Source organism: Tursiops truncatus, chromosome 6 (assembly GCF_011762595.2).
Source record: "Tursiops truncatus isolate mTurTru1 chromosome 6, mTurTru1.mat.Y, whole genome shotgun sequence".
Taxonomy (NCBI): Eukaryota; Metazoa; Chordata; class Mammalia; order Artiodactyla; family Delphinidae; genus Tursiops; species Tursiops truncatus.
Genome location: NC_047039.1, coordinates 79,422,981 through 79,449,974, shown reverse-complemented (window position 1 = coordinate 79,449,974; position 26,994 = coordinate 79,422,981). Strand labels below are relative to the sequence as shown.

General features: G+C 37.2%; 1 protein-coding gene across 7 annotated transcripts in view; it reads left to right on the top strand.

The window, feature by feature from the left end:
• RNF38 (ring finger protein 38) overlaps positions 1 to 26,994 on the top strand; it is a 123,745-nt gene that overhangs the window by 70,164 nt on the left and 26,587 nt on the right. For 4 of the 7 annotated variants that reach the window (XR_012332586.1, XM_073806288.1, XM_019948954.3 and 1 more), the window contains exons 3-5: positions 2,012 to 2,161; positions 14,532 to 14,725; positions 22,773 to 22,986. Coding sequence is in view for 6 of the 7 variants with exons in the window: in XM_073806288.1 (XP_073662389.1) it covers positions 2,012 to 2,161; positions 14,532 to 14,725; positions 22,773 to 22,986 (558 nt within the window). In the remaining variant the exon portion in view is untranslated. The remainder of the gene's footprint in view (positions 1 to 2,011; positions 2,162 to 14,531; positions 14,726 to 22,772; positions 22,987 to 26,994) is intronic. The other 3 variants (XM_073806290.1, XM_073806289.1, XM_073806291.1) reach the window with 3 other exon arrangements.

Below are 26,994 nucleotides of genomic sequence, written 5' to 3'. Positions count from 1 at the left end.
TTAAAACGCTCTTCAAATGTACTTATTGTGCAAAGTGTAAGCTTAAGATTGCAGAAAGAACATGAAGCCTACATCAAGGAACAGAGACCATTTTGAGAAAGGAGAGAACTGCTTTAAAGTAGTAAAAGCACTCCTTACATTAAATGAGTCAGGAATGTGAAACTACTTCTTCCTTTGAAATATTTTCTACTCTTGCCCTCAGATAAACCCAGGGCTCCTACCTCTACTCTGATTTTTGCCTGTATTATGGCATTTAAAACATTATCCTGTAGTTGGCTGCTTGCATCTTTCTTTTTAAAACTAGAATAAGCTCCTTGAGCGTGGGATCCATGTTTTATTTCATTTTCTAACATAACTCTTTGCTTATAAGAGGAAGTGAGTAAATATTCCTTGATTCAGTCATTCATATTTCATCACAGTGGTAAAGGGTATTGGCACATTCATGTTTATAGTACAGAGAAAAGTTTTAGTTCATGTCCAAAACATTTTGTGGAGCAGTACTAATGAATTCTAAAGTTACTGCCGTCAATTTTGCTTTCAATCCTAGGAAGGTCTTTGGAAGTAATTTTACTGTTAGCAACAGGCCTGGTCATTTATCTGTTTACCAGGCTCGTAGCAAACCAGAAACAAAAATTTATAAAGGGGCTAAAGAAGGTTATTATAGCAGGATTATTCATGTAATTAGCATGCCACTTTATGATCTGTCTCTGCCTTCCTCTCTGGCTGCTTCCTTACTGACCAGTTACACTGAACATTTTGTAGTTTCTTGACTACACTGTTAGCAATTACCTCTCCAAAGCACCAGTATGGACCATTATCACAGAAAGATACTTTTTTTTTTTCTTTTTTTTTTTTTTGCGGTACGTGGGCCTCTCACTGTTGTGGCCTCTCCCGTTGAGCACAGGCTCCGGACGCACAGGCTCAGACTGCAATGGCTCACGGGCCCAGCCGCTCCGCGGCATGTGGGATCTTCCCAGACCGGGGCACGAACCCGTGTCCCCTGCATTGGCAGGTGGACTCTCAACCACTGCGCCACCAGGGAAGCCCGAAAGATACTTTTTTATACAGTGATTTGCTTTTGTTTCTTTTTTATAGCGTATACTTCTTGAAGGTAGGAAATCGTAACTATCTTTTGTTTTTAGTGCCTGTCACAGAATAGACACTTAACATGTAAGGGAATGAGTGCAGCAATGAAACTAAAAACAAGACAGCCTTAAAGACATGGTCTTTAGTGTAGGAACAAGCGGGTACATAAACCTTAACCCCCAAAGGCAGTTCACGCCACAGCACAGTGGAACAGGTGATACTCATGATGTCTGTGATCAAAAATGCTACAGATTAAGTATACTTACATATGAGTTTAAGGGGATTAACTCACAATTTAGTCAAGCATTTAAAACATGCAGTCATTTACTTTGAGGCTTATGATCTTGTCCTTTATTCATTAGGAAGGTTGCTAGGTTTGTGTTGAATAGAGCTGAGATCTCCACAATGAAAATCTTGTTTTCTATACTTGGGATCACTATAGAAATTTTGCCATAGATGTTCTGAAATCTCTCTTCCCTTGCATGATCATTTGGAATGTTAGCTTAAAAAGAGAATGAAAAATTAATCATCGCCAGGTAGACACTAATCTTTCTGTACTTAAGTGATTTTTACTTCAGGTTTTCTTGACATGAAGTCTTATCTGTCATTTAGGGTTTCAGAATTAATGCCAACAGAAAAGATATCAATAGATATTATATGGGAAACATAGGAAGGACTTTTCCTTCTTGAGCAGTGCTATTTTGCCTTTAAAGAAAGTTTTTATAAGTGAGATCCATTGCCAGAGGCAACCTTTGTCATCCTTATATTTGTTTTGATGTTTAAGATTAATTTTTTATTTCTTTTCAGTCTCTGCTAACAAAATCATCAGATACCTAGAAAATCCAGACTATCCTTCATAGGCATGATTCTCCACATTGGTGCAGCTAGCCATGAACTATCCTTTTCTTCTCCCTCTTTTTCCCAGATATCTCCCGGGGCCAATTCAGCACCTCTACCTGGCCATCCTAACAAGGTGATTTGTGAAAGGGTGAGACTTCAGAGCCTGTTCCCTCTCCTCCCAAGTGATCAGAACACTACCATTCAAGAGGATGCTCACTTCAAAGCTTTCTTCCAGGTTCTTATATATTTACCCTTTCCCTTCATAGGGCTGAAAGCCACAAGATACATTCTAGGTTGTTTCTAGGAAGGCTTGAGACAAAATTCTCAGAATCTTCTTACTTCTTATTTTCTATTATATGTGGGAATAAGTATTCTTCTTAGAGGGAGTCTTTAACATAACTTTTTCAGCCAGCTTTTCTGAAGAATGTTTGTCTTGTCTTGAGCTGCTGTTACTATTTGACCACTTAATATTCTTGTTTTTTTATCTTTTGGTCTTAGTCACTTGTCCTAATAGGTCTAGTTCTGTAGGAGGGTAGAAGATATTACAGAATATGTGAAGTTGTATAGGGAAGGAAAAATGGGAGCATGTAAGGTATTTTTTAAAGTCATCACTACTTATTTGCTTAACATCCAGAGTTTGATAGTAATGCATATTTCAAAGAGAAAACATGGTTACTTGCTTTCTGTAACTTTTTATACCTGTGGGTAAAATGTGTTTAAAAATTTGGTTACATACAAAATGAAAACAAATTAAGGTATGAATGGATTTAAACTGTCATTAGGTTATTAACAAGAATACTAGGATGTGCTCACATAAATCATTGGCTACTACATTTACAATCCATTATTGCTAGAGAAGCAAGTTTTAGTAATGGAATTCGTTATTACCACAAAGGAAACTAAGTTACAGAATTGCTTTTGTATACTAGGGTTGTGGGCCAAGTCATGTAAATTGTATACTAGGGTTGTGGGCCAAGTCATGTAATTGTACATGTGTATATAAACCTGAGGTAGTGAGAGTTGCTAATCAAATCTAGGACTTTTGGATAGAGCTAGCTCATTTTCTGTTTGTGTGGGAGTGACAGGTTGGGACTTGGGACTAGTTCTGAAAGAGAAATGCTTGTGACACATTAAATTGGAGGTGTAGGATTTCTGAGGGTAGGTGTTTAGGTGATCTAGGGCTCTTTAATCTGCTTTCTTTGTTAATATTTGTGCCAGGTTCTCTGCTTTGTGTGTATTGTCTCCTTTTGTTTTTAACCGTCATAATAAACTAGTCCTGGATGGTTTTCTAGATGAAGAAATAGGCTCAGAGAATCTCGCTGAGATGCCCAATTACATATCTAGTTGTTGGCAGAACAGAAATTCAAATCCAACTTTTGCTATTTCTTGTCTACTATATCATACCAGCTTTGGATGTTAACAGATAATTCTGTAAACACAGTTCAGTGTATGTTAAGAGACATCATCTGTATTGAATTGAATGGCATATTGACTGCCATTTTGGATACAGCATTAGCTTGCAAGAGCTTGATCTTTAACAATAGACCAATATAGCTAAGGAAGAAATTGACTTTGTACCGTCGCTACTGCCACTAATAAACAGTTATTTGACACTTTCTGTGTTCTCCAGACCTCCTTTGAGTCTTTAAGCATTAACTCAATATTAACTTTAAACTCAAAGAGTAGCTGCCAAATGCAATAGATTAAACCCATGTTTTGGGACTTCCCTGGTGGCACAGTGGTTAAGAATCTGCCTGCCAATGCAGAGGACACGGGTTCAAGCCCTGATCCATGCCTACATGCCACAGAGCAGCTAAGCCCGTGTGCCACAACTACTGAAGCCCGCATGCCTAGAGCCCGTGCTCCGCAACAAGAAAAGCCACTGCGATGAGAAGCCTGCGCACCGCAACAAAGAGTAGCCCCCGCTCGCCGCTACTAGAGAAAGCCTGCATGCAGCAACAAAGACCTAAGCAACCATAAATATATAAATTAATTAGTTTTTTAAAAAAAGAATTAAACCCATGTTTTGAAGATAAAACCAAAAAGTTAGACTCAGTTCCATTGGATGTTGCAGAAAGGTGAAGGGTGTTACTGTTAAGTTTTTATTTATAGTCCTAATTTAACTTAAATCTTACTTTTCTCTAATTTTAGAATAAGGCCCTCAATGTACTTTGCTCCCAAGAGAGACTGGAGATTTTCTTTGCCCACTTATTACCCTCCCACTGTTCCACATGAAGCAAAGTAAATCCTTCTCATATCTCCTTCGAGATACTGTCAGATACCTTCAACCAATTCTGATACCATGATTAGGTGTGATTTCTTAGTTCCAGTTATGGTTCTCATCCTTATAAAACTTAGTTGCCATGTAAAAACGAGAACCTATGCAGCCACGTCGTATCCTCAGAAAGTTACTCCCTTAATGCAGTTTTCTCTCGGCTTTCCTCCAAGTTCCTTTCCTCCCAACTCTTTCTGCTTTTCCTTCCCCCTTGACTCCATCCATTCTAAACAGACTCACCTACCTCTTCCATTTTTTTCTTAAAACACCCTCTTCACTTCCATATTGTAGCTGAAACTAGTCTCTTTTACGAGGACATCATTTTCCCTGTAGCCTTTTCTAAGGGTAAAGAAATTACTGCTTTTTCCTGCTCCAAGCATGGGATTGGGTATGTAGCTAGTAGGTAGGATGGTCATAGAGGTGAAGGAAAGTGTTGATACACTCCTGGATCCTTGTTTTTAATCACTAGTCTTTGAACAAAAAGCTTATCCTGGTTTGTTTTTTTTTTGCGGTATGCGGTCCTCACACTGTCGTGGCCCCTCCCGCCACGGAGCACAGGCTCCGGACGCGCAGGCCCAGCGGCCACAGCCCGCCGGCCCATCTGCTCCGCGGCATGCGGGATCCTCCTGGACTGGGGCACGAACCCGCGTCCCCTGCATCGGCAGGCGGACTCCCAACCACTGCGTCACCAGGGAAGCCCCTCATCCTGTTTTTGATCTCTTTTTTCATCTCCACTACTTACCAAGTTTGTGTCACTGTCCTTGTTTATTAAAGACTTTTGCACTTTGCTGCTTTTTACTTGTTTTTCTAGTCAAAATCTTTCAAATTTTGTATGTTTTTTAATTTTAAAAATTATGAAATATTTCATATATGCAAGTTATAAAATATAAAGAAGACATATGTATAAGTTTTAAAAAACCACCATCTAGCTTAAGAAATCAACTATTGCCAATGTTTTTGAAGCTTCCATATTATATTCAGGTGCTGTCCCAAACCTGTGCCTTGGGTAAACCTCTGTTGAATTTTGTGTTCAGTATCTCTTTGCTTTTCTGTGTGGTTTTTACTACATATAGTATACCTCAATACTATACTGTTTAGTTTCTGAACTTAATGTAAATGGTATCATACTTTGTGTATTTTTGCCATTGTGAAATTCATCTATATTGATTGCATGTGGCTGTGTCCTGTAGATTCATTTTCCTGCTTTTAGCGTTACATTTATATGAACGTACTGTACTATAGTTTATCCCTTCTCTTTTTGATGGACATTTGGGTAGTCTCCACTTTTCTATTATTATTATTAGAAACAGTGTTGCCATGAATATTCTTGTATGTTTCCTGGTGTACATTTATTTGGTATTTTAATGTTCCTTTAAAAATGATGGCTTTGTGTATTTCTTGCTCTTTTTTTTCCCCTACAAAAGAGGTTTAAGTAGATGCACATTTGCATCTCTATAAAAATAAGCCTATATTTAAAATTAGAATCAAAGTGCCTCCTGTAATTTTTTTAAATTAAAATTAAGGTATAATTAACATACAGTAAAATTCACCTTTTTCCGTGTACAGGTCTGTGAGTTTTGACAAACACATACAGATGTGGGACCATTACAATCAAGATATAGGATAGTTTCAGCACCCCCCAAAATTCCCTCATGTCTGTTTGCTATCTGCGCCCTATAATTTTAAAATTAGCATTTTCGTGCTACCAACCAATTCAGTGATTGTGATTGAAGATTGTATGCTTTCATTAAAAAGTCATGTACATCATGGGGAACTTGAATTTCAGGTGTGGCACAACCCTTGATTTCAGGTGTGTGTGTGTTTAACATACACATACATTCTTTTAAAAAATATTTTCCATTATGGTTTATCATAGGATATTGAATATAGTTTTCTGTGCTATACAGTAGGACCTTGTTGTTTATCCATTCTATATAGAAAAGCTAACCCCAGCCTCCCACTCCACCCCTCCCCCAGTCCTCTCCCCCTTGGCAACCACAAGTCTGTTCTCTATGTCTGTGAGTTTGTTTCTGTTCTGTAGATAGGTTCATTGGTACCATACTTTAGTGATATCATATGGTATTTGTCTTTCTCTTTCTGACTTCACTTAGCATGATAATCTCTAGTTGCATCCATGTTGCTGCACATGGCATTATTTCGTTCTTTTTTATGGCTGGGTAGTATTCCATTTGTGTGTGTTCTTTTTTATGGCTGGGTAGTATTCCATTTGATGGACATTTAGGTGGTTTCCATGTCTTGGCTATTGTGTACAATGCTGCTATGAACGTAAGGGTGCGTGTATTTTTTTTTCAGTATGCAGGCCTCTCACTGTTGTGGCCTCTCACCCATTGCGGAGCACAGGCTCCGGACACGCAGGCTCAGTGGCCATGGTTCACGGGCCCAGCTGCTCCGCGGCATGTGGAATCTTCCCGGACCGGGGCATCGGCAGGTGGACTTTCAACCACTGCGCCACCAGGGAAGCCCGCATGTATCTTTTTGAATTAGAGTTTTGTCTGGATATATGCTCAGGAGTGGGATTGCTGGATTGTATGGTAATTCTGTTTTTAGTTTTCTGAGGACCCTCCATACTGTTTTCCATAGTGGCTGTACCAACTTACATTCCCACCAACAGTGTAGGAGGGTTCCCTTTTCTCTTCAGGGCTGTGTGTGTATGTGTGTGTGCATGCACGCACGTTTCTTAATACAGCTATTTGATAACTTTATTTTGTAAATTTACTAAAGTTAGGTGATTGAAATTTGCTGATTTATACATATAAAGAAATAGATTTCTGAAAGTACTGTAAAAATGTCTCTTCTCCAGCAAATTTATAGACTTAACAAAAATTTTAGCCAAAAAAAAAAAAGAAATATTTTATTTTAGAGCTTTACGAAGTTATTCTTTTCCTCCCCATTAATTAATTTATTTACTTTTGGCTGCGTTGGGTCTTCATTGCTGTGCGCACGCAGGCTTTCTCTAGTTGTGGTGAGCGGGGGCTACTCTTCGTTCTGGTGTGCAGGCTTCTCACTGTGGTGGCTTCTCTTGTTGTGGAGCACGGGCTCAGTAGTTGTGGCTCGCAGGCTCTAGAGCGCAAGCTCAGTAGTTGTGGCACACGGGCTTAGTTGCTCCATGGCAAGTAGGATCTTCCTGGACCAGGGCTCAAACCCGTGTCCCCTGCATTGGCAGGCAGATTCTTAACCACTGAGCCACCAGGGAAGTCCTAGAGTTATCCTTAAATTCATAAGATCATCAAAGGAAAGACAGGAACAAAAACTTTTCCAAAAATTGTCATAAAGGGAAATACACCATAAAGATACTAAATCATATTGTAAAGAAATAGTTTCAAGTCAGTGAGTTCCATATTGTTAAAACACAGTGGATGGGAAACAACCTAAGTGTCCATCATCGGATGAATGGATAAAGATGTGGCACATATATACAATGGAAATTACTCAACCATAAAAAGAAATGAAATTGAGCTATTTGTAATGAGGTGGATAGACCTAGAGTGTCATACAGAGTGAAGTAAGTCAGAAAGAGAAAGACAAATACCGTATGCTAACACATATATATGGAATTCAAGGAAAAAAAAAGTCATGAAGAACTTAGGGGTAAGACAGGAATAAAGACACAGACCTACTAGAGAATGGACTTGAGGATATGGGGAGGGGGAAGGATAAGCTGTGACAAAGCGAGAGAGAGGCACGGGCATATATACACTACCAAACGTAAGGTAGATAGCTAGTGGGAAGCAGGAAGCAGCCGCATAGCACAGGGAGATGAGCTTGGTGCTTTGTGACCTCCTGGAGGGGTGGGATAGGGAGGGTGAGAGGGAGGGAGATGCAAGAGGGAAGAGATATGGGAATATATGTATAACTGATTCATTTTGTTATAAAGCAGAAACTAACACACCATTGTAAAACAATTACACTCCAATAAAGATGTTAGAAAAAAAAAACAGTGCATGTTTTGCAGCCCTCATTCTACATGACCTCTTAGTTGAACCCTTGAAACTCCATTACACTGGCTTTCACCACCACACTCCACTCTCCTCTCATCAGGTACTCAACATAAAATGTTGGAGCTTCTCAGAGTTCAGTATTGGGCTTCCTTTTCATTTTATAAACTATTTTGAACAATTTTTGTCAATGCCTGTAACTTCGTTGACGTACCATCTATCTGTAGTATACCAAAAAGTCCTGAATTAACATATCTAGTCTGAGCTTCAGTTGTCTGCAGAACGACTCCATGTGGAGGGATCCCTTGATTCACAGGGATCCCTTGATTTCAGGTTGTTCTTAGCAGCTTTTCTGTTTTTGTTGGTTTCATGGTTATGCTTCAGATTATTTCATTGATCCTTGTTTATAGCTTCTGTGGAACTAAATATAGCATTTGAAAACAGTACAATTACAGCATCAAGGTAAATCAGTTTTTGTGAACCAGTGATGTTCTAAGAAAAATCTAGGACTTAAGGTTGTTAATACATTATTCAGAAATTAGCCAAACAGGCCTCCCTAAACTCAGGAAGCCACTGCTGGGTTAGCAGTTATGGCCAACGAATATAGAAACATAATATTTTCACATGGTATTTTATCCTCTTCATTATGGTGGAATTGCAATATGTTATACCACTACATTCCCTTTGCAAGCACTCACTGCACATAAAATTGTTCTGTTCTTTGGCCTTTTATGAAAAAACACAGACTTGGACCATGTAAAAAGCAAAGTTCTGATTTTTTTTTTTAATGCATGGTCTGGTAACTTTTGAAAACAGAATATTTGAAGTCTCTTTTCCCTCCCGTACCTACAAGTAAAATAACATTCCAGGAGGATGTACTGTTTGAGTGGTTATGAGGTTGGATTTTGTTCTGAAATCTTTCGAGCTGAGGAATCAAAGCTGTGCATTAGAAAATTAAAGTCCTTTGTAAAGTATATGAAACAGGACTATATATATGTTGTGTAGTTCAAAGGCAGTATATTCACTGAATTGTCTTTTGTACATCTTCACTAATAGAAACATATTTTACATAAATTTGAATATAGTTTAAACAAAGACTTTGTGGAAAATTAAATGAAAGAATGTGTAGAGATCATTTTGTACATTATGTGATTCAAATGTAAAGTTATTAATTATTATTTACAAAAAGGGATCTGTCTTGGTGGTTATTCTTTATTAGCAAGTTGCTTTATGTAGAGTGTTTCAGTTTTCTAAGTGCTTTCATGTCTCTTATTTTAAATGAATGGAATTCAGTAAGTATTTCCTCTCCTGGGCCATTTAAATTTAATGGTTGTGGAATGAGAAACTTAATCTTTTGTCAGATAGAATAAGGCAAATAGAGTCTGGAAGTTTAAAAGAGGATTGGGAACTCATAAATCTTGCTATGCTTATTTATTTGTAAATCTGAGATGAATGGTAGTCCTGAATAATGAGAGGAGAGGGGACCAGATTATTGGAGATTTTATCTCCCCGACTCTAGTTGCCCCCTTGTTCCTTTGAGAAGTCCTTGGGGCTCACTAGTGTTTGCTGGAATCAGAGGCACTTTTCAATCACCATTTTTAATCTAGGACTTGGAACCTGTTTATGCTTTGGGGAAAGTTTGCATTATCTTCAAGACTTCCTGACTGACATATATATAAATATTATTTATATTTTATGTGTGCGTGTTTATACATATGCACGTGTATTTGTTTTTTTTTTCTCCCATGGTATTTAGCATTTAATCATTTCTGATTTGCTTTTTTTGAAACTGTGGAATACTTTCTTATGGGTTGTTTTCACTTCTAATAATGATGTTTTGGTTATAAAGATTTGGTGTAACAGAGGTGTAATCCTGTACTCATTTTATCAGATGCTGAATACTGAGTATAAAAGCTAGCTGGCTAATTTTCTTCTGTCCTTCCTCCCTTGATCCCTGAATCTGCATCCGTATTCTGTACTGTAATATCTCTACAGTATTCTGTACCAGTAGAGACAGTACTAGTACCTGACTTGACTCAACATCTTACAGGTTTAAGTTGTCAACATCTGGTACTTTCTAGTCAGCCTACAGGCACAGAGTCAGCAGGGACAGGAGGGAACTGCTCCCCCCTGAGATTTCAAAACGTAAATTTTTCTGTAATGGTGAATTTATCCTTAGGGACTTTTCTTAAGAGAGTCCCTTATCTCTTAGTTCAGTGGTTCTCAGGGTGTAGTCACAGACGAGCAGTACCAAGCATCATATGGGATCATGTTAGAAATGCAAAATTCTTGGGTCCCAATCCAAACTGTCTGAATGAGAGACTGGGGAGTGGACCCAACAATCTGGTGTTTCTGATGCATGCAAAAGTTTGAGAACCACTGGCCTAGGTAATAGGAGTATTCCTCCAGATTCTGCTTTGCATTTACTTCTGTCAAGAGTCGTTGTGGTACCATAATTCTAGATCAGTTTTTATATTAATTTCTAAGTTTAGAGGTTCACAGACAACATGGGTAGTGAAAAATTTGAACCCCAGCCTTGGTGTGAGGAGCTAACCTGTGGTTTGAGTTCTCAGGGATGTGATCCCTTCTCCAGTTCTCAGTACATACAGAGTAGACACTCTGTGCCAATGGCTGACTTCTTCTAGTCTTCCCTTTTATTGAAAGCATAGTACTTTGGAAATTTTGGCCTTATGCAGGGGTCTCAGTGATAGGACCTTATCTTCTGTCCCTCCTGCGAATATCAAAAAACAAACCTGGTTTTCAGTTTTCCTCTTTGTTTCTGGTCCTTGGAAATTTCTCTTTTTCTCTGAATCCAGCAATACCTTTAAATTTTTTTTTTTGTATTTAAACCATTATTTCTAGATGTTTATGTTAGGATTTTCACTTCTGGTCCATGATTTTGTCACAGAAGTCGTTACAGTTACTTTATATCAAAGTTTATTTGATAAAATACTTATTTTATTATACTTATTTATACTTATTTCTGTTCTGTAACTACAACAGTGATCTTTCATGCCTTGTCCTATGTTGATTATAATAATTGAAAACCAGTAAACATTCTTCATAGTATTAGGATACTTGTATAGTCATTGCAGAACCAAGTAGCATGTTTGGCCCATGGAGGAGGAGTTGTAATCTTTTGACTACCTGTCCTACTCAGAGGATGCTTTAGGTGACAAAACGATATGGATTTGTTTTCATCTTTGTCCTCCACTCTCTGATTGCCTTTTTTAAAAAAAATATTTATTTTCTTTATTTTTTTGGCTGCATTGGGTCTTTGTTGCAGCACACGGGGTCTTCATCGAGGCGCGTGGGCTCTTCATTGGGGCACGCGGGCTTCTCTAGTTGTGGTGTGCGGGTTTTCTCTCTCTAGTTGTGGCGCGCAGGCTCCAGAGCACATGCGCTCTGTAGTTTGTGGCACGCGGGCTCTCTAGTTGAGGTGCGCGGACTTAGGTGCCCGACCAGGGATTGAACCCGCGTCCCCTGCATTGGAAGGCAGATTCTTTACCACTGGACCAGCAGGGAAGTCCCTGATTGCCTTTTTATATTTCTTATGATAAGAGAGCTGTGGGCTTAAGTTTTATTAAGAACTTGTAAGTTCTCAATCATACTGTTTTTGAATCCACATTGTGTATGGTATTTTTCTCAGAGTCCTCTGATTCTTTCTAATTTGTAATGATTGTTTTTCAGACCTGCTGTACTGCCATCACCCTGGGATTTCTTTTCATTGCACTTCTGGGTTACTTCTATTTCTTGGATCCTGTATTTATATATATGTCCCCAGGTGAAGGAGAGAGCATGCACGCATACATAAAAATCAATCAAGTAAAATTTTCTGAATGGATATGTGAGAAGCAACTTTGAATCTTAATACATCTGGCAAGGTCTTTGTTTTTTCCCTTATACTAGACTAATAGTTTGATTGGAGTATAAAACTCTATATTCAACATTATTTTCCCCCAGAAAATAGCATCTTTTGTTTTCTGTGGGAAGTCTAATGCTAATCTAATTCTTTTTCTTTGTAGGTTACTCCCCCTTTCTTTTTCTGGAAACTAAGAATTTTTTACACAGTTCCTTAGAGTATTAAAATTGATAAGGAATACGATGAAACCATATTGCATATAGTAAAATAACCTTTTAGTAATCCCATGTCACTAAATATCAGTTGTGGTTTCCTGTTACTTTGAGTGAAAAAGTAAGGCTTATTACCATAATCCTAATGAAGAGCTCACTTCCACATATTTCCCTTCACTTCCTAGTCTTTTTTTTTTTTTTGGCTGTACGTGGGCCTATCACTGTTGTGGCCTCTCCCGTTGCAGAGCACAGGCTCCGGATGCGCAGGCTCAGTGGCCATGGCTCACGGGCCCAGCCGCTCCACGGCATGTGGGATCTTCCCGAACCGGGGCACGAACCTGTGTCCCCTGCATTGGCAGGCGGACTCTCAACCACTGCGCCACCAGGGGAGCCCCACTTCCTAGTCTTTGTCTCCTCTTACACACTGGGAACCTTTCACAACACAAAGAGAAGGGATGGGAGACTTTCTCAGTCATCTTTCCTTATCTCCACTCTTAAAAGTAATGCATTTGTTGTAAAATAAGAATATGCTAACCCACAACCTGAACATCACTGAAAATATGTAAAGGTTGATAGCCTGAGTGTTTTTTCAATACTTAGTTATTTTGTGGATCTGTAGCATTCTCCTCCATTTGGGCAGTGAATTTTTAGAATTCAGAGTTCCATGTCCTAGCCTGCATCAAGCTTTGCGGTACAGGTTTATACATATGAAAGCCAATGATTATGATTGGTTGCTAGCATATTGTACCTCAGAAAGTCAATGTTAATCAAGTCTGTTTTACCACACGTGGAGATCACATTTCTAATGCTTATGTGTAGTTCATGTATGAGTTTGTCAAGTCTTAGTTGTTCTGTTGTTTTGTTTTAATCAGAATATCTAAATATTAATGGTTATTTTTCACTTTCTAAGTTTTAGGATTATCAGAACATAACTGATTTTCTTATTAAAATCAAGGGGTTAAAAACAACTACTTTTAATAGCACCATTAAATATAGGGAGAAAATAAGGTTAGTGTGAGGAAAGTTACAAGAGCATTTGTATATGGTTCTGAAAACTATTTTCTATTTTAGTTATAACAAATGTGAATTATAATATTCTTAAGTATAGAAGGAAAATGACATGGTTTTTTGAATACATCTGCTAAATAATTTAGAATGATCAAAAGTAACCATTTAGCAGTTTGCTTCATTCCCGTCAGTTTAATCAGTTCTGTTTTATATGCTTATATTTTAAACTGTAACATAGTATGTAACCTCATATATTCTTTAGCTAATATTAACATTTTTGTTGTAGCAGCAGGTGCCAATCAAAAGTTCCCTAATGCCCAAATGATTAGAATTTGCAGGAGTAGACTGGAGATAGGAGAGGCTCTATTAGAAAACACACAGCCCTCATCAGACTTTCAGTTAACTTGTAATTTTGACAGTTTTGATGAGAGACTCAATTGGAAAATTGAGTTGTGTGGGGAATCCTGGAGAGTTAATAATTCAGTTAAGTGATCCATACCAATTTTATAGCTAAACCCTTGAAAACTTGAGACTGTGCTTCAACATTAACAGGTATGGGTTTTTAATTATCTACCACTCCCATGATCTACCTGAAATGCCATGTCTTTCCCAAAGATATTCTATGACATTCTAGTTAAGAACTGATGAACTAGATCAGTTGACTGTTTTTTAATGTTTTAAATAAATTTTACTTTGTCCACATAAACATTATTAAATAATAAATGTAATGGCCTTAAATAACAGGAATAAAGAGGCAAGCAATTATGATTTTAAATCAAATCAAGGGCCTACTTAAATTATACCCCCTTAAGCAGAAACTGACACACCGTTGTAAAGCAATTATACCCCAATAAAGATGTTAAAAAAAAATTATACCCCCTCCTAAATTGATCTCTCAGCTAAGAATTAATGCCTAAAAGAGTAACTCTTAACTGATGGGAGGACATAGTAGATTTTCTCAGCTGAATTAGAGCTTTAAAGAGGTGGTCAAGTACCATAGAAATTGTTTATTGCCCTGTTGTGTACCTTGTGTGTTGTTACCTGGTTAATTTTATGATATTTTAAAGAAAAGTTAACTTTTCATTTGATATTATTTACTGTGTATCTCCCTTTCCCACCCCACCCCACCCCACCCCTCGTTTCTTTTAAAGGTATTTAATTCAGGTTGATAGTGTATTTTTTCCCTCCTTTACACTTTGTGGTAAACATACTTAAACACCTATGCATGTAAACAGTAATGCAAAAATCCTTAAAAGATTTTATTCAGTTGATTGATTTTGTTGCATTGGCAGAGTGAAGATAGTCCAAGTCCCAAGAGACAGCGCCTCTCTCATTCAGTCTTTGATTATACATCAGCATCACCAGCTCCCTCACCACCAATGCGACCATGGGAGATGACATCAAATAGGCAGCCCCCTTCAGTTCGACCAAGCCAACATCACTTCTCAGGGGAACGATGCAACACACCTGCACGCAACAGAAGAAGGTTAGTTGGTTACAGTTACTTATTAAATTTGTGGTCATTGGTAGATTTGTGAATTTTTTTTTAACATCAGAAAGCATTTTTTCTGTAGGAATTTTATAAACACATCAACACCTTTTTACTTGTACGCTTACACACGAGAAACAACGTTACAAGTTGTTTAGATTTCTACAGTCCGTCATGAGAGTTCATTTAGCTTGTGACTGACAGAAGAAGGAATTGAAAGGCTAAATTGGTTTACCTAAAATCAATCCGTACCATTATATGTGAATTCAACTACTTTAAGGTTTAAGACTTTTTGTGGGCTAGCCTTCAATCCATATTACTGAAAAATGCATTTTATAGTTTATAACTATAAGGAAATATAGAACCATGGTCTTAGGAATGAGCAGCCTCTTTTTCGTGCAATTCTTATCCACTCCATTCTTAGAAATGAATAACCTCTCTCCAGATATTCCTTCTGTATCCTCTAAGGCAACTGGGAGCTTAATTAAGTTTCTTTAAAATTGTGGAGCCTGTGATATGAAGAGTGACTGAAATTTAGTTTGACTTTCAGTCCTGTCTTCCATATAGGACTTGCCCCTTGCTTTTCCTTCCCAGGGGAATACATTTCCTGAGCTGCTTCCTCTTTAGTAGTTGTCTGAGGTCATACCTTTCTTCTTCCAAGGAAATAGAGCATACTTGGGGTGAGACAACTGTTTGTATGTCCAGGATGTGGTATTACAGACTAAATGTTTGTGTCTCCTGAAGATCCATAGGTTGATGCCTTAGCCCCCAGTGTGGATGTATTTAGAGATGAGGCCTCTAAGGAAGTAATTTAGGCTGAATGAGGTCATAAGGATGGGGCCCTGATCCAAGAGGATTAGTGTCCTTATAAGAGGAGACTCTAGGAAGAGAGCTCTCGCTAGAAACCAGCCATGCTGGCACCTTGATCTTGGACATAGTCTCTAGGACTGTGAGAAAATGAATTTCTATTGTTTAAGTGAGTCTGTGGTATTTTATTAGGGCAGCCCTAGGAAACTAATACTGAAGGAGTCTTAAAACCCATCATTCATTGTTCCAAATAAGACAAGATAAACCTGTTCCTGAGCTGTATTCTGTTGACACACTAAGACTTTTACATTATCTGGTGCAGTATTACCCAATTATATGGGAATGTTTAAGTAAAATAATGTTATGCCAACCAGGTAAAATATTTTATAGCTGTTAAATGTTATAGCATGAGGAAATAAGGTTGGTTGTTTCAAGGTTACAGCCTGAGCCCCTGCTGTAATCTTTCCTATTGCTTTATGGCGAAATGTGACGTACATTCAGGAGAACTTGTAAAACAAGTGTACACTTAAAAGGATAACACACAGGTGTGCCCAACACCTAGGTTAAAATAGAGCATTAAAAACCCTCCTTCTGATAACCCCTGTCCTGTGATTTGTCGTCACTCGCAAACATTTGAGGAAAGCCAACATTTGAGGAAAGCCAACAAAGTGAAAGAAGGGCACTGAAACTCAACACAAGAAAGAACTTGAAGAAACCATTAATAGAAGAAATAAAACAATTAAGAGAATAAACAAAATAGAATTTTAGAATAAGTGTAGCATGAGAGAAGTGGAAGAGATTGTATCCATAAAAATCAACTGGAAATCTTAGTTGGTAAAATTAATAAACAGGCAGAAAAAGCATCTTGGTCCCTGGAAGATCAAGTGAAGGAATTTTCCCAGAATGTAGTGTAAAAGGGCAAAATGGAAAGTGTGGAAAAGAAATTTAAATATAGGCAAGAGTCATCAGTTCTGAATATGTCTAATCATATTTCCAGGCGGAAACAATAGAAGGGAACAATTTAGACAGAAATAGTACAAAATCATTTTCAAGAATTGAAGAGGGACTTCTCTGGTGGCTCAGTGGTTAAGAATCTGCCTGCCAATGCAGGGGATGCAGGTTTGAGCCCTGGTCCGGGAAGATCCCACATGCCACGGAGCAACTAAGCCTATGCGCCACAACTACTGAGCCTGCGCTCTAGAGCCTGTGAGCCACAACTACTGAAGCCTATGTGCCACAACTACTGGAGACCGTGCTCCACAACGAGAGAAGCCATTGCAATGAGAAGCCCGCGCCACAACGAAGAGTAGCCCCCGCTCGCCGCAACTAGAGAAAGCCCGTGTGCAGCAACGAAGACCCAATGCATCCATAAATAAATAAATATTTTTTAAAAAATTGAAGAAAGACTGAGTGTTGAGCAAGATCTTGGTGAAATTTAAGAATATGCACAAACATTCAGAGATGAAGAATGTTGAACAATAAGAGATCCTCCCTGAATCATACATCATGATCAAGAGGGATTTATCCTGGGGTTGCAAGGATTTTTCAGTATCCACAAGTCAATCAGTGTGATACACAACATTAACAAATTGAAGAATAAAAACCATATAATCGTTTCAATAGATGTAGAAAAAGCTTTTGATAAGATTTAGCATCCATTTATGATTGGATAACTCTCCAGAAAGTAGGCATGGAGGGCACATACCTCAACATAACAAAGGCCTTATATGACAAACCTACAGCTGACATCATACTCAACGGTGAAAACCTGAAAGCGTTCCCTCCAAGATCAGGAATAAGACGAGGATGTCCACTATCGCCACTTTTACTTAACATAGTTTTGGATGTCGTAGCCAAAGCAGTCAGACAGGAAAAAGAAAAGGAATCCAAGTTGGAAAGGAAGAAGTAAAATTGTCACTGTTTGCAGATGATGTGATACTATGCATAGAAAATCCTAAAGATGCCACCAGGATACTGCCAGAGCTCATCAATGAATTCAGTGGAGTTGCAGGTTACAGAATTAATATACATAAATCTGTTGCATTTCTATACGTGAATGACAAACCATCAAATCAAAAGAATACCATCTCATTTACCATCACATCAAAAAGAATAAAATACCTAGGAATAAACCTACTTAAGGAGTTAGAAGACCTGTACTTGGAAAACTGTAAGGCACTGATGAAAAAAATTGAGGATGACAAAAACAGATGGAAAGATATACCGTGTTCTTGGATTGGAAGAATTAATATTGTTAAAAGGACCATACTACCCAAGGCAATCTACAAATTCAGTGCAGTCTCCATCAAAATACCAATGGCATTTTTCGCAGAACTAGAACAAATAATTTTAAAGTTTGTATGGAGACACAAAATATCCTGAATGGCCAAAACAATCTTGAGAAAAAACAACAGAGCTGAAGGAATCATGCTCCCTGACTTCAGACTATATACTACAAAGCTACAGTCATCAAGACAGTATGATACTGGCATAAAAACAGACACATAGATCAATGGAACAGGATGGAAAGCCCAGAAATAAACCCACGCAGTATGGTCAGTCTGTGGCAAAGGAGGCAAGAATATACAATGGAGAAAAGACAGCCTCTTCAGTAAGTGGTGCTGGGAAAACTGGACAGCTACATGTAAAAAAAATAAAATTAGAACATTCTCTAACACAATATACAGAAATAAATTCAAAATGGATTAAACAGCTAAATGTAAGACCAGATACTATAAAACTCCTAGAGGAAAACATAGGTGAACTCTTTCACATAAATTGCAGCAGTATTTTTTGGATCTGTCTCCTAAAGAGAAGAAAATTAAAGCAAAAATAAACAAATCGGACTTAATTAAACTTAAAAGCTTTTGCACAGCACAAAATTCATTGACAAAATGAAAGGACAGCCTACTGAATGGGAGAAGATGTTTGCAAATGATATGACCAATATGGGATTAATATCGAACATATATAAACAACTCATACAACTCAATGTCAAAAAAAAACTCAGTTAAAAAATGGGCAGAAGACCTGAGTAGACAGTTTTTCAGAGAGGAAGTGCAGGTGGCCAACAGGTACATGGAAAGATGCTCAGTATTGCTAATCATCAGGGAGATGCAAATCCAAACCACAATGAGATACCACCTCACACCTGGCAGAACAGCTATTATCGAAAAGAACGCAAAAAACAAATGTTAGCAAAGGTGTGGAAAAAAGAGAACCCTTATACACTGTTGGTGGGAATGTAAATTGGTGCAGCCACTATGGAAAATAGTATGAAGATTTCTCAGAAACACTAAAAACAAAACTACCATATGATCCAGCAGTTTCACTCCTGGGTAGATATCCAAAAAAACCAAAAATACTAATTCAGAAACATATGCACCCCAGTGTTCATAGCAGCATTATTTACGATTGCCAAGGTATGGAAGCAACCTAAGTGTCCATCAACAGGTGAATGGATAAAGGATGTGTGTGTGTGTGTGTGTGTGTGTGTGTGTGTGTGTTTTCCACACAATGGAATACTACTCAGCCATTAAAAAGGCCGAAATTTTGCCATTTGCAGCAACATGGATGGACTTGGAGGGCATTATGCCAAGTAAAATAAGTCAGAGAAAAACAAATACTGTATGACATCACTTATATATATGGAATCTAAAAAATACAGCTAACTAGTTGAATGTAAAAAAAGAAGCAGACTCACAGATACAGAGAACAAACTAGTGGTTACCGGTGGGGAGAGGGAAGGAGGACGGAGAGGGCTAATATAAGGGTAGGGGATAAGAGGTACAAACTATCAGGTATAAAATAAGCTGCAAGGATACATATACAACACGGGGAGTATAGCCAGTATTTCATAATGACTATAAGTGGAACATAACCTTTAAAATTGTGAATCACTGTATTGTACACCTGTAACTTACGTAATATTGTACAGCAACTACAATTAAAAAAGAAATAATAAAAGAAAAAAAAAGAGAACCTTCTTGAAAGAATTATTAAATACTGTACTCTAGGAAGTGGAAGAATAAATGTAAGAAGTAGGATTTAATACCATTTGATTAGGAAAGGAAACAAAAAAGACATGCTGCTAAGTCTGAATAAAGGTCTGTTGTTCAAAAAAAAAGAAAAAATTTCCGGAAAGATCTGAATGTAAAATGGGGACAGAGCAGAGAGAAGTAAAAATGTGCAATCTAGATGTTTTCAGAAAAATTGAATTATGTGTTTAAAAATTCAAGTGTAGTCACTAGAAGAATAGAACTGGAACATATAGCTTCCACACAATGAAACAGATAAACAACATATATAGAAAATGCAATCCAACAAAAGGCAGGTCAGTGAGACCAGGAGGGAAGAGCTTTGTGCTGTTCACAAGTGATACATCTAAAACAAAGTGACAAAGTAGTACCTATCATAGATATAAAAGTCAACTGAAAGAAATATTTGTTCATCTTATCACTGTTTATTATTTCTAGATTTTCCAATAATTCTGCTTTCTAAATGTTCTACTACAAAGGCATACATAACAGATTTAATGAGAGGCAATTCAGTAAAGACAAGGACCAAAATTGTCAAGGAACTTATGTGTCAGCGTGAGAGCTTGGGTCTTAATTTGTGTTAAGTTTGAGTTACTGAAATTATGTTTGAGTAGGGAAGTGAGAGCAAGAAGCAACAACAGAATAAAACAATATTAAAAGGGACCCTTAAAGTTTGTGGACAGGCTGAGTGTTTTTTCGGGAGATGAGTGATCTGGGCATATATTTTCTATTTTGATTGTAAGGTACACATTTTTTCACATCATAATGTCTCTAAATTGGTGGTATAGTATAATCTAATTGGCAGCTTTCCTCCTCTTTTTAGTGATACATTAAACAGTCCTTTAAAATATTTTTACAGGTATAAAGCTATGTACATATACGTGAATTAGTATACATAGATAAATTTTCTTGTTCTTTTCTCTTAGAGAGACTAGAAATAGTGTAGCAGTCAGCGCACTTACCTTCTAAATACCATTCCACAGTCAAAGGAACCAGGGCTCTGGAAAACTGGTTAATTCCAGAGTTGGTATAGGGAAAATACAAGATAAGCCTAGAGCATATTGTCCGTATAGTAAGGAACAGTAGTAAAAGGGCACAGGAGCTAAACTGAATGTGCTCCCATTGGACAAAGTTGAAATAATTTTAACAACAAAATAAAACAATAGTGTGGATTATAACCTAAAGAATAAAATAAATATCCATTAGCCCATACTCATAAATAAGTGAATAAACAAATAAATGGGAGAGAGGGAACAGTTCTTCCTTATGGAATTCCAATTAATACATGTGGAAGAAATGAGGGGAGTAGAAAATCACCATTAGAATATTATAATAGTGATAGCTGAAGGTCCATTCATGCATGCTAAAGTTATTGGCAAAACTTTTAGCAGAAGCAGAATATTTGCATGGTCTCAAAGTATCTCCCCCCCCCCCCCAAGTATTTGGTAATTACAAAGGGAAGAATGGTGATTTTGTAGTAGAGGGTCTTGGCAGAAACCAATTTAGCCAAGTGATTGGTGGTAAATACATAGGCATGAGTGATGCATGTGATGTCATGTGCCCCTGGATACAATGCACTGAAAAGGGCCTATCACCTCTGTGATATCCTTTCCAGTAATGCATAACGTCATGCAGATCATGCGAAAACATCAGACAAATCTGGGTTAAAGGGTATTCTGCAGAGTAAATATGTCTTCAGAGGTATCAAGGTCGTGAAAGACTGAGGAACTGTCATGGATTGGAGAAGACTAAGGAACCATGACCACTATATGCAATGATGGGATCCTGCACTGGATTTTTAGACCGTGAGGGGATATTGGTAGAAAAACTGGGTAAAATCTGAATACATTCTGTTGTTTAGTTAACAGTATGATACCAAGGTTTATTTCCTAATTTTGATAATTATTCTAATGGAAGATATTAACATGAAGGAAAGCTGGGTGAGGGGTACACAAAAATTATATTAAAATTATCTCAAAACATTAAAGTGAGTTCGAAGGTGGATGGCATCTGAAAATCAGTGAAATACAGTATGTCAGTTTTGAAGCAGAAATGCAAAAAAGAGTTATGCTGAAAATAAAGATAGAGGAAGCAATAAATGGAGCAAGAACCTGGGGGTTAGTTTTAAGAGCACTGTAGAGGAGTTGATGTTGCAAAGGAGTGTCCCTTTTTCTTTTTAAGACTGGGCAGTTGAGAGTGAGAAGAAACAGATTTAGAGGTGCAGAGTGCAACAATTAAGGGAAAGGTGACCTGTCCTCAGTAAATGCTGCTGAGGTGGCTGTGTGCAGCTGTGTCTTGAAGGGGGCTGTTCGGCCTCTTTTGCCTAATGTGGAGTACATTTTTAATGAGGCCTGCTGCTTTTTCGAATTGTTATGCGTGCTGAGGCATTGTAAAAAGCAGTGGAGCTGAATTGTGGAATTGTAGGGAAGTGGAAGTTGGAAGTCTACTCATGATAACTTGTTATTTGTGTTAAACTATGTCCATGACAAGTGCATGGGGAGTAAAAGTGGTTTCCTTCAGTAACCAGATTCTACCTAAAAATTCTGTATATTACTGGAACATTTATGCTGATGCTATTTTGCCATCATTTCCATTCTCGGCATTTACCCAATTACTCGATTATTTGCAATTGTCAACAAATTAAATGTGTTTTAGTTATTTTATGTATTTTCTACTCTCATTTTTTAAAATTGTCATTTTGGGCATATAGGAACTATGTCTTTTCTATGTGTCTTAGCCAGATAGACAAACATAAAATGCCCATTAGTCATATGTGGATTACAGCCAAGGTACATATGCAAATTAAAATTTGTTCTAAAATGTTTATAAAATAAAGGAGGCAAAATAATAGGTTAAACCATATGAAATTGCTGATATTTGACTATATTTGCCTATAAAAGGATCAATTTTATACAATTAAACCCCCTCCCCCAAAATGACAGTGATTGGCTATTGATTTCTAAATAATCTCAGAGCTGATTATCAATTTTGTTTACTTCTGTTATATTTTGAAAAACATATACATTCTATTTAAATTTGTAAGTGTTCAGAGCTGATGATGAACCACAGCAATTCTTTAATACTCAAGCCTACCTTAGCATATACTACTAATGGATTACAACGAGAGACAATACCGAATCCTGATGGATCACAACAGTAAACATTATAACAACCTTTTTGACATTTTTGCTATATTACAGTCCTCCTGTCAGGCGCCAGAGAGGAAGAAGGGATCGTCTGTCTCGACATAATTCCATTAGTCAAGATGAAAATTATCACCATCTCCCTTATGCACAGCAGCAAGCAATAGAGGAACCTCGAGCCTTCCACCCTCCGAATGTATCTCCCCGTCTATTACACCCTGCTGCTCATCCACCCCAGCAGAATGCAGTAATGGTTGACATACATGATCAGGTATAGTAACAGAATGCCCAGGAAATACAGATGCTGAAAGTTGGTAGCAGTTTATTGAGGTTGGTTGTTTTTTATTGTAGATTTCTTCTAATTTTACCTAAAAGGAAACAATTTTACCCAAAATGAAGCTATTTTAGGTAAGTTCATCATTCTTCATTGAGGATTAAAATTTAAATTCTACACAGCTTCCTTAGAAGAAGGTTGAACTTTAAAAAATTAGGATCAAGGTTGTGAAAGCTCAGAATGACTTCATTATAATAGTTGGTTTAAAATGACCAATACAGGATTTATAGCGGATATCAGACAGCTGGTGGTTTGAGTCTATATTCCTGTTTCCCTGTCCCTTCCGGTTTCTTCTGGAGTAATTCAGTAGGCAAGACAGTTGGGTGCATCTTTGATTACAAGTTTCTCTAGGTCTCCATGGAGATGACAGGTACAGAGCTTCCTTTCCCTTTGTTCCTTCCAGGAACTGAGGGACTAGCTGAGAAGAGGGTTTGCCAGTCCTTAGAGCCTGAGGCCAAAATTGTATGATTTTCTGAGGTCAAAAAAGACACAAATCTAGGGACTTCGCTTGTGGTCCAGTGGGTAAGACTCCATGCTCCCAATGCAGGGGGCCGGGTTCAATCCCTGGTCGGGGAACTAGATCCCACATGCATGCCGCAACTAAAAGATCCTGCATGCCAGAACTAAGAATCGGTGCAGCCAAAATAAATAAGTAAATAAATATTATTTTAAAAAAGACAAATCTAGACATATTCTTATAAAGTTTATGGATTTTAAAGATAAGGAAAAAAAATCTTCCAAGTTTGTAGACAGCAGAAATTACAAAGGAAAGGAAATCAAATCAGACTAGCGTTTGATTTTTTTTTTTTTTAATCTACTGCACTGGATGCTGGAAAACAATGAAAGTACCGTATACTGACAGTTGAAAGAAAATGTGATTTTGCTCAGACATCCTTCTTCCTTCAGCCATGTTCTTTCCCTTTATGTTCATGAAACACTTAAAAAAATTAATCACATAATAATAAGTTTTAAAAAGAAAAGTTTTTCCAGACCATATTTTTTGTGGTCATAATCTGATAAAACTGTAAATCATAAGTTTTAAAAAAAGATTTTAAAAAAATGACACTGAAATATTTGAGACAAGGTTGTAAAGGAAAAATCTTCATACCATAGTCAGTGGGACAGGCCAAAGCTGTTCTCCAAGAAATTTTATAAACCTTCATTATGAACACTAATTGCTTGAGTAATTAGGGTGAAATGTTACAGAATAAACCAAAAGGAATTGGGATGAATAACTTACCAGGCAAACAACTAAAATTAATGATTTGAAAATCTATTCTTTTAATAAGGGAAGTAGCACAAAGAAAACCCAATCCTAGTGCTTTGAAAAGTTGGTAAGGATGGCACACCTCTTCTGAGCTTGGTTATAGAAAAAAGAACAAATGTAAAGAAGAGTAGGAATGATAAAAAGATATATCTCTATATGTAGGAAACATTCAAAGAATTTTTTCAGTTGTAAAATGAAAATAGCACCTGTTTCATAAGGGGTGTTGAAAGAATTAAGAGTTAATCCATTCTGAGCACTTAAACTAGTGCAAGTGGTAAGTGCTCAAGTATTGCTTCATTATTAACTATTATAATGAAATTTTATATATAACCCTGGGGGGGACAAAAGAAAACTTGAAGTTCCAAAAATTGACCCAATAATAACAGGAAAATTTGAATTACCACAGAAGTGTGAAAGCTAATCAGAGATTTACCAAGGCACGGTGACAAGATAGCTTCACAGCTGTTTTCTCTAACCTTTAGAGAGTGCTCAAATAATTCCAGGCAGCTTTTTTTTAATAAGTCAAACTCTCTATTTTGTGAAACCAGCATAGTTTTAATACCAAAAGCAAATAAAGATAGTAATCCCCCCAAACTCCCTAATGCATAGGCAGAATTTCTAAATAGATGTTTAGAAAGTACACTATAGCACCATATCAAAAGAGTAATAAACTGTGACCAAATAAGATCTATTCCAAGTAAGAGACGATAGTTTTGTATGAAAATCATACCGCATTAGCAAATAATAGAAGAAAAAGCATATGATTATAATCAAAAGATGTTGAAAAGTCAGTTAAAGTTTACTAAGAACTCTAACAAAATAGAGCAAGAAGGAAATTAATTATAATAAATAAAACTAATAGCAAGTATCCTAATCTGTGAGTGACAAATCAGTAACTAGAGAGATACTTGCTCTGTTCGTATTTATTCAGTGTTATGTTAGGAGTTCTACCAAATGCAGAATGATATTGTAATGGATATAAAACATTGAAAGAAATCATTGTATCTTTCTCCCTCTCATTATATAATTGTAGTAGAAGAAAACACAAGATATTCTAGTTTGAAAGAATTTGATACAGTGCCTAAATGCAAATTACATGTACAGAAAGCAATAACTTATGTCGATCAGCTGATGAATAGATGCAATACGGTGTATCTGTGCAGTGGAATATTACTCAAAAAGTAGTGAAGTACTAATTCATGCTACCACATGGGTTAACCTTGAAAACATGCTTAGTAAAAGAAGCCAGTCACAAAAGGCTACAGATTCACAGTTTGTATGATTTCATTTATATGAAATGTCTAAAATAGGCAAATCCATAGAAACAAAGTACGAATGAAGTGATTGCTTATCATTAGTAGAATAAATTAGGATACCTTCATACCATGGAATGAATCTATTACAAAGAATTACTTAGAATTATGCCAGGAATGTGAGTGATATCTGCAAGATATGGTTGAGCAAGAAAAACAAAATTGAGGCAAGTGTTACGTTCAATTTTGTAAAACATGGTGATTAAATATTTGTATACATAGGACTCTGAACATAGAGAAAAATTCAGAGAAATATATACTAGGCGTGAGGGGGGTGAGTGCTAAAGTGAAGGGAAAGGGAAGGAGGGTAGAGATGGAACCAAAGAAAGAAAAGGAAAAGACTTAATTTCAGAAAAGATGGTATCTCGTTTATGTAAAGTTACTTATTGAGTCTACATATTGAAAAATGAAACAATTGCATATGTAAACACCAGAACAATACAAGACGTAGAAAACCTGAACAGACCAATAGCTATGGAAGAAATTAAAGGCATAATAAAAAACCTGTCTTTATAGATTACATCTGAATTCTGTCTAATCTCTATAAAGAACTAAAAGTTCCAATTTAAACTATTCCACATCATAGACAAAGATAGAAATTTTCAAAGTATATTTTGTGAAGCTTACATAACCTTAATAATAAAACCTCAGACAGTACAACAGATGAAAGCGTTCAACTAGTTTCCCTCTTGAATACAGATGCAGATGCTTTAAATAATAAACCATAGCTAGTGTTATACTAAAATAGTCTATTAGCAAAGTTGAAATAATGATTATTAGAGTTTATCCTGGCAGTGCAGGATAAGTTCAACATTAGGAAAACTTTTTTTTAGTTTGTTTTTGTTTTGGGCTGCGTTGGTGCTGCGTTGGGTCTTTGTTGCTGTGCGCGGGCTTTCTCTAGTTGCGGCGAGCAGGGGCTACTCTTTGTTGCCGTGCGTGGGCTTCTCCTTGCGGTGGCTTCTCTTGTTGTGGAGCACAGGCTCTAGAGCGGAGGCTCAGTAGTTGTGGCGCACAGGCTTAGTTGCCCCATGGTAGGTGGGATCTTCTTGGACCGGTGCTCAAACCTGTGTCCCCTGCATTGGCAGACGGATTCTTAACCACTGTGCCACCAGGGAAGCCCAGGAAATGTTTTAAGGTAATAGATTTCATCAACACTCTAAAGGGAGAATGTTTTGTTAATAGATGCAAAAATATAAAATTTAGCCATCATGTCCAATAAAAGGTCTTATAATGGAAGAGGGAGTTTTATTTTCTAGAGCTGGTAGGCAAGGTTATTGAGACCGTCCCCATTGATTGAGGACAATTGACCATACTAGATAAATTATTAATATCCTAAAAGCATCAAAAGAGCTTAAAGATCAGAAG